Consider the following 12,813-nt stretch of genomic DNA (forward strand, 5'->3'; position numbering starts at 1 on the left):
AAACAGTTTATTCCTGAATGTCAATTGCTCAGAAAGAATTCATCACAGAAGTCTGTTTTCTAGTCCATATAACCAAACTGCTACTAGGATTATTTGACCAAAATCTACTTTCCAAAAAAACTATAAACATTTTAAGAGTGGGAGTATCAATGATAGGATGCAATTACAGTAATAACTATAACAGAGCCAATATACCAGACAATGTACATTATATTCTCACCTTGAAGTGTAACAGATATATGCCTAACTTCCCACACGTTCTCAACCAAGACATGCAGTGATGAAGAGTCATCACACAAGGTTTAATCAACAATCAGGTGTAATTAAAATTAAATTTGCACAAAATACCGGTCAAAATACTTTTTATTGTAACATTTTCAAGATATCACGCATTAAAACAACAAACTGCATGATGCACCAAAGTACTTAAACAATTACAAAAACATTAATTTATCTTACTTTGGACATCATAACCAAATCAGGATTGAGAGCTGATATAAAACATTAACATAAAATAGGAAAACAGTATGATAAAACTCATAAGATATACTATCAGGAGAGTGATTACTGATAGTGATGGTTGCTATAGCTTTGTAGCAAGTGAGGAGCCAATGATGTTTGTGTTCATGGACATGACTGGCCACATAGCTTCTACCTGCTGAAGAGTGCTACTTAGCAGTGAAATTATGTTTAATTTGAACCAAGATTAAGAGCAGAAATGTAAACAAAAATTAATAATCATCTCACTTTTTTAAGTAATATACATTTCATAATATTATAACGAGCCTTAAATCGAAATTATGAAGTACACAAAAATATAAATTTCATTATTCATGGCCATAAAAATTCTGCTGTATATGCTAATACAAAAACATGATTGAGTAAATATCAAAGGACAAAGGTTTCCATCAAAATATCTCAGAGAATAAGTAATTAAATCATTTAAAAAATTACATTCATATGCATGTACATGTGACAGAATTAGCAGATACACACACATAAGGAAACCATTTGGTCACAAGATCAATACTCAGTCATGTTCTACTATTTGTATGATAAAGGGCAATAAATAATGAAAAAATTAAACTTGTTACACATTGTCGCTGCCGGGACAAAACCTCGCATGTGAAATATTTTATCTTAGAACTTTGGCCGGTAAGGTTCTGTCATCTAAGGTGCAATATTGTGTGAATATTGTCAAGGCATTCTCGCTCTTCATAATGTATGTGCTGCGGGTCAGTATATCTCCAAAAATATAATCACATAGGAGGTTTTGTCCCGGCGATGACGATATATCAAATAAAAGAACTGATGTCATATGACAGATTTTCCTAACCTTTATGAGTTGAATTTTTATAGACAAAGAAAATAACAAAGATGTATATGAATATTATTCATCGCCATAGAATTTTTTTAAAAAGAAACAGCCAATGACATGATGCTCCAAAAAGAGAAATATTTTATACACATTTATTACAAATATAATTAAAGTAAATCAAATCCTCCATAAATTTCGGACCATTGTATTTTACAGAAGATGTCAATAATAATAATAATAATAATAATAATAATAATAATAATAATAATAATAATAATAATAATAATAATAACAACAACAACAACACACTTTTGATTCATCAGGGAAGTATCTATACTCCATATAAGGTGTACTAAAACAGAGCAAGATGACAACATAACAATGATAGACTTTTCAAAGTGATTTAAAAAAAAAGTCTGTAACTAGTAATAAGGTGAGAAACACCTCAGAGCTATTCAAGAAGTAACAAATGGTCACTAGGTATGCAGACAATAATAGTGAGTGTTACTTGGGGGGAAGAATGAAATTAGGGGGCCAATTACAGTACCAGGGACCAGCTCGTGGAAGAACGTTTGGTAATATGAGGAAATATAAACATTGCACTATAGAAACAATGCTATGTAAACAAACTCACATCTTAGTAGCATGATATGATGCTCAAAAAGAAAAGTTATGAAAATATCTTACAACTTCTTGAACTAAATAGACCGCAGTTCAAAAACGATCCTAATCCAACAATAAAAATACCCTATTTTACTCAGTACATTTCATTCAGAAATATTGTGAATACTGTATCAGCAATTTAAAACACTGTAGTCGATAAGTTAGACCCCTCAAAACAACAAATCATCATCAGTAACAGAAAGTTTCAGTAATCCCAAACTAAGAAGAATATTAACTTCCAGATTTAATTTTTAATTTGATTGACGATCATCACAGGATGTTATTGTGAAATAAATTTATGTACAACTCAATATAACAACAAAGTTCCTGCTTTGTTTATTGATAAGGTGATATGAATACTAAACAAATCAACAATATATATACAGGAATGAATGCATATTTTACATCAGAAACCTTTAAAGGGAAAAACTTCTAGAAAATAACCAAAAACTCATGTGCACACTAAAAAGAACGCCTTAAAAATCATCAACACCTTTCCCTTTTCACACAATCTTCTGATGAAGAAGACTGACTGATAAATGCAAGAAGTACAGAGTTCATGAACCCCATATAATGAAGTAGACAAGAATGCATTCAACAGACAGCAGAAAGCCAAATCTGTTGAAAAAGAACTTTGATGGAAAATTGATAGAAATTATTTATTATTTTTGTAGCGAGGAACAAAAATCTGAAGAGAGCTATAAAGAGGACGAATTAAAAAAAACAAAAAAAACAAGAATTTATATCTGCTCCTCCATGGCCATAATATTTAATTCATAGAGGCAAGAAAGAATACTGCATTCTGTCACAGTTGTTTATAAACACTCTTGGACAGCACTTCATTAAAACATATAACCTAATAATTTTACAACACCCAACCCAGTTCATTATCTACTTTCCTATAAAATTCACAACATAAATAGATTGCAATAAGCTTGCTCAGTCAAGAATGTTTCACAATCATGCCACTGCCAATAGCCTCGCGAATTGTCTATTATCCACCAGTCAATATGAAGACAAAACTGTACAAAAACTGCTTTCATTATCCTCAGTTATGTACACAATAAAAAATGCAGTAAATGGACACATATCTGTGCATTATCTTCTGGACCCTGGACAGGTGTGAAAGTTACAGCCGCTTCATCAGCAAAATAAGGACCGACAACATAAATACAAACTGCATATAACAAAATAATAATAAATAAAATAAAAATCATCCTCTGCATTTCACTAAAACTATTGGATATTTTGCTGGACTAATTTACCAGATATCCAAGAATTTACACTCTTTTATGATGCTGCTGCTGCTGCTGCTGCTGCTGTGAGGTCATCAAAGCCCTCCTCATTCAAATGGAAGGAAATGTGTTTTAAGAAACAGAGCCACCATATCACTATAAGACAGCTGAGTTATCCACCAATGGGGACAGGGGGCTTATGCCATCATGTTTCTTGCTGCGTTCCACTTCATAATGAACCTCCATCGACAAACCTATAAATGGTAAAAAAAAAAAAAAAAAAAAAAGTTCACTGCATACAATACGATCATACACCCACACACATAAAAACATGCATATGTAGGTTTTTAAATTACCCGACTGCCGCCGTGAACTAGTACGTAGATTTGACCCCATAGAGTTACCATCAGGGATGAAGAAGGCTACTAGCAGAGCACAGATAACAAGGAATGATCCAAATACAAATGGAGGTCCTGGAACAAGCTGAAAAAAAATAAGAACAAAGTATTTAGTTTCTGCCTTTACAAGCCGTGAATTATGACAGAAAGCTTGCTGCATGCGTGTCCACAAACTCACTCCCTCTCCACCATTTTACAATGAATGAGCAAGTAAAATTCTCAGCACAAACCAATTTTGGGATAGTTGACAAATTGCATGGAGTGAACTCAAATTGCTCAATTGAATTGTTGATTGCAGAAAGGACTTTTTTTTTTTTTTTGTTAGTTGCTTTACGTCGCACCGACACGGATAGGTCTTATGGCGATGATGGGACAGGGAAGGGCTAGGCGTGGGAAGGAAGCGGCCGTGGCCTTAAGTAAGGTAGAGCCCCAGCATTTGCCTGGTGTGAAAATGGGAAACCAGGGAAAACCATCCTCAGGGCTGCCGACAGTGGGGTTCGAACCTACTATCTCCCGAATACTGGATACTGGCCGCACTTAAGCGACTGCAGCTATCGAGCTCGGTGCAGAAAGGACTTAAGTCCAGAAAACCTACTTTTGAGAAAACTAGAAATAACTGTTTAGAAATTTCTGGGTAACATTAAAATAACTTTGTTATTAGTATTATATATATATATATATATACTCAGTGAATAAACATGAAATCATAGTAATTTCATGCGTAATATAAGTGCTATTAATTTTTAAAACTGCTGGACTTATGTCCTTTCTGAAATCAACAGCCGTCTACAGTTTAAAACACTCAGTTAATTAATTATGTAAGATATTAAGTGTCATAAAATATCCAATGAATTGTATTCAACCATAATAAATCCTTTTCTAACAATGTACCGGTAGCTAATTCAACACATTGTTCCCTAACGTTAATAGTCACTTTTGTCCACAACACACAGAATAAATATTTATTTTTCAATACTGATACCAACTTTAAATCAAAATGGACACAAAATGCAATGCTAATACCATGTATTATCTTGAACACAAACACTCTGACGCAGGAATGTCCAATGTTGAATATCTCCTACAAAATTCGAGGTATATAAAAACAATTAGAAATAGCAAAGGACTTCCACCTATCAATACTTATTTACTGCACTTGTTACATTGTCTGGGGAATCTTAATCATAGCTTCATGATCTATATGTGAATGTATTGTTCAGCTGAAGATGACCCTATGTAGGGGTTCGAAACTGGTACTGTAGCATAACAAGTGCTATAAATAAGTATTGATAGGTGGAAGTCCTTTCCTATTTCTAATTGTGTAGTTCGTCAATATGGATATGAAGATCATAGATTACGATTACGTATATAAAAACACCAATATAAATCGCTAGTACAAAAAGAACAAATCTACAGCAGCCAAACATTATTTACCCGCATACAGTTTATTCTACTGTTGGCCATTGAAGAATAGAGTGCAAGAATTCTTGGAGTTCTTCTTCTTCTGGAATATATTGGACTGATGTCTTTATATCTGGCAACGTTTTGGTATTAATGGGTAACATAGTTTTCAGGATAGGCAAACTAAGTAGGTAGTTTGATGGGTTGCTCTGATAATCGTAGCAAGAATGTATGAAGTATGAATGTATGATGTATTGAGATGCCATGACAATACCCTTCTTATCAGAACAGAATTCGAACTAGTGAAAGTGAGATATGGTAATGTTAGCACTGTTGTGTATGGATTACCTACTGAAATAGAATTATAACTATCAATGAAATTACAAAGTAAGAAATACCAAAATGAAACAGAGTATTATTATAAGAGAGGAAATAATTTAATTTACATGGATGCCAACAATTGACTCCAGAAAAATACTCCAGTCTTGGACTACAGACCTTTCTGCACTCAACAGGAAAATGAGTGTAGCATGTAATACATTAGACATGCCGGACTCAGGTTCCTTTCTGTGCTCATTGATGCGTCTATCTTTAGGGGTTCTGAAAATAGTCTTAACTCATTTTCATAAAAATGTGGACTTAAGCCCTTTCTGCAATCAATGATTCAATTACTTTTACATTCTGCATCCAAGCTGGACCATGCTCTTAAGATATCAAAATGCTCAACTTTGGTTCCTTGGTCATTATATTTAAAGTGACTTCACATATTCACCTATGGAGGAGGCTAGATAGATTGTTTCGTCGCCATAAGACCTATCTGTGTCGGTGCGACGTAAAGCCCCTAGCAAAAACAAAGATAGATTGTAAATTTCCTTTCCCAATTTTATTATTACCGCTATTTCATTTTGTCAGTCGAGGACATCACAGTCCTGAGTACTTCTGACATTTGAATTATATAAGAAAACCTATGACAGAGTAGCATCCGTCTGACACACTCCTGTCAGTAACCGAAACTCAGGTTGGGGAGAAAGCGACAGTGATCTTCAGAACTGAATGTGCATGGAGATGAAACTGGAAATCGCCGTAAAAGGGGAAGATTATTGAGGTTATAACTGATATTCTGAAGTCCCTTCAATCTGTTATGGATTATAAGAGATACCAGATTACAAATTTTCCCCTCGAAATTGGTGCCACTAAAGCTATTAACATGGGTCTCGGATTTAAGCACTCTGAGATACCAACCAACAGAGCAAATATTCAATCCAGCAGCCTTAAACATAGAACTTGAACCAACTAGTCAAATCCCAGTGAGTGAGTGTTTATCACTGCAAAGTATGCTGAGTAAATGTGGAGAGAGAAGAAAAATAAACTAACTAAATATGTGTCTTACTCTTCATAATGATATGATTACAATTAATCAGATTAAAAAAATAATTTTAAAATAACAAATACAAATTACATGACCAGATGACTTCCAGATATTGTGTGTCACACAGCCAGCGTGACATTCTCAACCATACAATCCTCCATGAATGAATCAGAAGAAGGTACCTTTGTCATAATTTTCCCAGTAGTTGGCAACAGTGGGTTACAAACTGCTTATTCATACACCCTGAACTTTCGATGCATTCTTTCTTCATTGACTGCATAGCAACTTCTCTGTGTGACGACTGTTTTAGGTTAAAAGTGGATTTACTTGCATGTGTTACACTTTTGAGGAATTCCGAGGTTACCTTGTGAGATTCGAATTGGATACGACTCACAGGAAGCATAGTGTGATTGTTGCATTATTGCAGAATACATCTATGGAACAAAAAGAGATTACTAGTAAATTTTGTGTTTGTGTTGAAATTGTAAATTTAATTATTCAGTGGGACAAACAGACTGGCACCAGGCTGAGTGGCTCAGACGGTTGAGGTGCTGGCCTTCTGACCCCAACTTGGCAGGTTCGATCCTGGCTTAGTCGGTAGTATTTGAAGGTGCTCAAATACGTCAGCTTCATGTCAGTAGATTTGCTAGCACATAAAAGAAATCCTGCGGGACACTCTGTTACTACACTTGCCATTCCCTTTAGCAGGTCAGCTGCTATAATCGCTCATTTATTGCAACGGGAAGTAGATTATGGAACTCTGTTCCAAATAACATCCAAAGTAGTAGCTCACTAGAGTCTTTCAAGTCTTCCTACAGAAGGTATCTCTTAGATGAATAAGCCCACAGTGTGAATCTTGATGAGTGAATGGTGGTGTATGGATGTGTGTATAATTTAGTTAATTTTCCTTTAAATTAATTTAAACTTATTTATCATTAAATTTATTTATTTTAGCATATGGCTTTAAAAATACAAAACACAATGATTTTGAAGAACAAACTATATATTTATATCCAGGTTATTTATATAGCTAACTGTCTCTGGAAGCGCATGAGCAAAGTCACTGATATCGCCACTGTACTTTCTTTTTGGACATTCACTGATAATGTGCAGGATGGTCTGCTTAGAGGTACCACAGTCACAGTTAGGCATAGGAATTCTTTTCCACTTGTAGTGGAAATCTGCGCAGTTAGCATGGCCCGATCGTATCTTGTTAAGAGTAGACCAGGTCTAGTATCTTGTCTTCCCTGCCATTCCTTAGTAATGTTGAAGTTGGTATTCTTCAGTTCTATTGCAGTTCTTATTGGTGGATTTCGGGACCTTAGACGATTCAGATGAACATCGGTGATGTCGTCATGTATTGGTAATTGGGGATTATTTATTAATTTCTTAAATTCCCTGAGGAGAGTGTTTTTACGTCGAAGATCTGGTGGGGAGATATGGCTGAGAATAGGTAGACAATATGTGGGTGTAGACCTTATTGTGCCAGTGACGAGACGCATCGTGGTGTTGAGGTTGGTGTGAGGGCTAGTCAGCCGAACAGGAGCGCAGTACTCAGCAGCCGAGAACACAAGTCCCAAAGCGGTGCATCGGAGTAAAGTTGCTGTTGAACTTGGGATCATTAAATTTAATTTAGTAGTTCGAGAAATGATATGTTCATATTGGTATAATTATGATGTTGCATTTATTTTGAATTTATGATACAAATTAGTTTCTTTTAAAATATTTAATATTCTCTACGGTTTTTCTGTACAATGACGAGGTTAAGTGTAAGAGAGGACCATGAGTCCTAACTTCGCCATTATTAAAGACAAATAAATAAATAAAAAAATAAATTCTGACACCTCGGCATATCCAAAAACTGTATTAAAAGTAGTTAGAGGGATGTAAAAACCAATAACATTATAACAAGCAGACTAGCTCAATTTTACACACAAAAAAAAACCATGGCAGTAAAAAGAAACTACACCAACTGATGACTGTTTTCTCCTAAGAAGAAGCAAATTAAACTCTAGGCACATCACTGTGGACTAGGCTCGTGAAATAAGTGACAGGACTGAATCTAAAGGTGACTTATGTTCATCACAGACTTCTAGCAGATGGAAGGAAAGCCACCATACCTCCAAAGAAACATATTCTAACACGAGAAATGCACAGGAAACATCTCTTGTGAGCAAGTAGTAAACAAGATTTTTTTTGTTATTTGTTTTACGTAGCACCGACACGGATAGGTCTTATGGCGACGATGAGGGAGGAAGGGGCTAGAAGTGGGAAGGAAGCAGCCGTGGCCTTAATTAAGGTACAGCCCCGACATTTGCCTGGCGTGAAAATGGGAAACCACGGAAAACCATCTTCAGGGCTGCCGACAGTGGGGTTCGAACCCACGATCTCCTGAATAATGGATACTGGCCGCACTTAAGCGACTGCAGCTATCGAGCTCGGTAGTAATCGAAAATGGACAATAGTTTAATAATTTAATACAGAGTACCTACAGACAAGTGACCCAGAGCCTATTCTTCACAATATTTTTTAGGATCTACTTTACTATACTTCAAGCATAAGAATATATTGAAGCTCCTTAACAATCAATTATGACATTTCTCTGATGAAAGTTACATCAAAATGCAGGAGCAGTGGGTTCAATATGTGTACCAACAAAGAATGAGTCATCAAATTCAGCACCTTTTCCAACAGAATGTAAAACACCCAATGAAGATGTTTTGGGGGTGTTTCATGCATTAAGGTCAGGGAATCTTAGGGCCAGTCGATGGCACAGTAAAAAGTGACCAGTACATTGAAATGCTGGAAAGGAGCGTTCTTTGTGAGCTAAAGAAAAGGATTCTAGGTGGTGATGCAATATAATTTTTTTAGCAAGACCTGGCACAGTGCCACACTTCAAAGAAAGTGAAGAAATTGTTTAGTGATGACAATATTCTTGTCCTAGAGTAGCCAACTAATTCTCCTGACATTAACATATGGACTATTTGTAAATAGTGACCCTCAAAACTTGACCATTCCACAAAAATTGGAATTTGGTGTCATTTTCTCAGTCCCATGAGATCAACTGAGGAGCAATGGCTTTGGGAGGCCCTATAATTTGAAGAAAGCAATGGACTTGGTTCACCTGTTTATTGATATTATGTAATACAATCACCTCCATTGGTAATATGTAAAGTAGAACCCTGATTTATCCGAGGTAGTGTACAATATAGCAACTGTGGAAAATATTTTATGAATTGTAAGAAAAGTAGTGTATCACACTTAAGGATAAGCCTTAGATAATACAGAGCCTAGATTAATCAAGGCTCTAATAATCAAGATTCTACTGTATTTATATTTTCTCCTTGAAACTCGCAGTAATTTGTACGTGTAGCTAAATGTGCAAGTACCACTAGTAATACTATAATGAGAAGTCAACAACATTTATTTGTTAATTTAAACCTCTTTGAATGGTACTTGAACACAGAATGTTGTGCAGATCTATCAGGGAATCAGCTGACAAGCCAACTTTGACAATAGAATTCTTCAAACATAAAATAAAAAGGATGGTTTGTGGTGTAGGTTACTGTAGTCATGTCCTAGTTCGTAAACCATAGGCAACGTTTGAGTTGCCTAGCAAGTGGTCCTGAGAGCCGGGATACCAGTTGCTATGGAATGGGAGCGAGCATCTCTGACATATTCTGAGTCATGAATCTCCATGTGCTTCGGCAGCTATGACTATACAATCAACTGGTGGTCCCTAACCTGTCAAGAGGGACCTGTCAATGGGCCAATTGCTTTACGTTGCACCAACACAGATAGGTCTTACAGCTACGATGGGATAGGAAAGGCCTATAGAGCTGTGGCCTTAATTACAGTGCAGCCCCAGCATTTTTCTGGTGTGAAAATGGGAAACCACGGAAAATCATCTACAGGGCTGCCGACAATGGGGTTTGAATCCACTATCTCCCAGATGCAAGCTCACAGCTGCGCGCCCCTAACCGCACGGCCAACTTGCCTCATGGTTGAAATTAAACCTTGTTCTTGCACTCTAATCATAATCTCAAAAAAAAAAAAACAGAACTTTTATCAGGTAGAGATCACAGTATACAATTACAAACAAAAACAATACTTTGGAGTCAGACAGAATAGTGTCCTAATGCACTGCCACAACACTATGCTGCTGCACACACAGATTACATCTAACTGCTTATATGTAGCAAACGAGTCAGTATGGGCTGCTAAAACGAGCATTACTGCCATCATCATTTATTTACAAATAAATACCTGCCAGGCACTTTCCAAAAATACATGCATTCAAAGGATAGATAAGAATAAGAAAAACAAAGTGGATCAGAAACCAATTCTCATCAACTAAGTTTTCCATAGAACAATCCCCAATAAGTCATGATGAACACAATTACCTTCTTCACTCTAAATTTTGTCAATACTTAAATATTTAAATCAAAACTTCATTACTGAGGCTTTGAGACAGAGGAAACAGGACCAAAATGCTCCCTTTATGTGGAATCTGAACCACAAGGCAAAGGCTCCATTTCAAAAATCTTGTATGCACTGAAAAGAATTTAATGTCCACATCATGCCTGTTAATAAACCCTTTAACTTCCACCACATTAAAAATAATTCTTTCGTACTTCAGTCACCATAACTGAAGGTAATCTTCATTGTTAATTGTTTATTAAATAAACTATTTTTACTTCAACACCACATAAAATCAATATTTATTAGCCACTGTACCATGTTCTTCATCGAGTAATCCTGAACTCAATTTCTCTATAGCTCAAGCTCCAAACAAAACAAATTTCTCTCTGAACTTCCCAAACAGATCACTTTTTATTTTTCCCCTTTTACAGTGAAATGTCTTGGAATGGACAGACCATGACATCTATTTTCATTATTCACTCTATACTATGAGTCTTCAGTCTGCAATTTTGATGAAGTCCTAATTGCCCTGTGACATGTACATATATGCGAAAAGACAGGTTTTCATGTACAACTGTTTAAATAATCAGTACAACAAGGGCCAGTAATATCTAACTGAAAGGAATAATATTTCAGCAATTTATTTCCATGATTTCATCCTTCAGAAATATATACGGTAAGTGAACAATATCAAATCTAAACTACAGACTAAAATAACCACTATATATGACAAGATTCTAGAAATTTCTACCTACAGATGATATCAAATAATAACTAGTTATTCAGCAAGTAAATATAGTGTACTCTGACAATTTGTTCCTTTTAGAACAGGATTTATGGGGGGGGGGGAAGAAAAAAAAAAGAACGGTTGCCTTGTCTGGACTTGACATATTCAATTCCATTCAATAAAGCACAAAATGAGACTCAGGAGAGAAGGATACCCTTCACCAATCAGCAGAGATACAATATTGTGCCTGTTATTCACAATGGTGCCGTTTGTACACTCGCATCACTCTTCCACCACTGCACAAGTGAACAGCTCACAAACAGCGCTGTTGGCCCAAAAGCCAATAATTGTCCCTTTATGTAACATGGATACATCACCCCTTTTTACCATGACAACAATGAGCAATGTGTGTGCAAACAATCTATCACACACCTTACATACCCATTATGTCAGCTCATGACACGACATACATCATGTGCTACAAGCTACTAACGTCAAAGATAGATGGTGGTTATAACATGACCTGACCGTAATTATCAATAAAACTACCTATGATTACCCCTAAAATTCTCTTTTTTTTTTTTTTGCTAGTTGTTTTACGTCGCACCGACACAGATATGTCTTATGGCGACGATGGGTATGGAAGGGCTAGGAGTGGGAAGGAAGCGGCCGTGGCCTTAATTAAGGTACAGCCCCAGCATTTGCCTGGTGTGCCTAAAATTCTTCCCTTGATAGTATTATCCCTCAAGATAGGCAACTTCCTTCGTGTTGAAATAAAAAAAAAAAAAAAAGAATTTCAAGATTTACAAAACCTAAATGTAAACCTCCTTTTAAAGCATATCCTCACATAATAAAAAAAAGGCCTTGACAACTCATTTCTGGTCTAAAACCATGCCTCTACAATTAGAATGCCTGGAATATTAATCGCAGAAATATCTCGACAACCGCTGCAACCATTCCTTTTTTTCTTGCTTGTAGATCAGTGCATTTACTGCTTTCATCTGATCTGAAAAAGCCTCATTACATGCAATAACGTTGTAGGTTATACACCACTCCCTCCACTTCCTTAACTGTGGTTCTTTAATTTTCATTCTCCTGCCACAGAATTCTGAAATACAGGACATTGCCTGTTGTTGTTTTCCTTTTTTACAGAGAAAGATTTCACAATATTCCTTTCAGCTATCAGTATTTCCTTAAGATCTACTAGGAGCTCATCTACTTTACTGAAATCACAACCCATTTCCCATACCCTACGCATTTACCTTTTTGCTATCTTCTAT

At 35.9% G+C, this 12,813-nt stretch overlaps 1 protein-coding gene across 3 annotated transcripts in view; it reads right to left on the minus strand.

The window, feature by feature from the left end:
* Window positions 1-345: 345 nt before the first annotated feature.
* Window positions 346-12,813, minus strand: part of LOC136864384 (hippocampus abundant transcript 1 protein) — a 262,341-nt gene continuing 249,873 nt past the window's right edge. For 2 of the 3 annotated variants that reach the window (XM_067141316.2, XM_067141315.2), the window contains 2 exons: window positions 3,573-3,699; window positions 346-3,470 (listed from right to left, as the gene is read on the minus strand). In XM_067141316.2, coding sequence (XP_066997417.1) covers window positions 3,373-3,470; window positions 3,573-3,699 — 225 coding nt within the window. In that variant the 3' untranslated portion in view covers window positions 346-3,372. Of the gene's footprint in view, window positions 3,700-12,813 lie in introns of all 3 variants that reach the window. The other variant, XM_067141314.2, reaches the window with a different exon arrangement.

The sequence above is a fragment of the Anabrus simplex genome, chromosome 2 (genome assembly GCF_040414725.1).
Source record: "Anabrus simplex isolate iqAnaSimp1 chromosome 2, ASM4041472v1, whole genome shotgun sequence".
Lineage (NCBI taxonomy): Eukaryota > Metazoa > Arthropoda > Insecta > Orthoptera > Tettigoniidae > Anabrus > Anabrus simplex.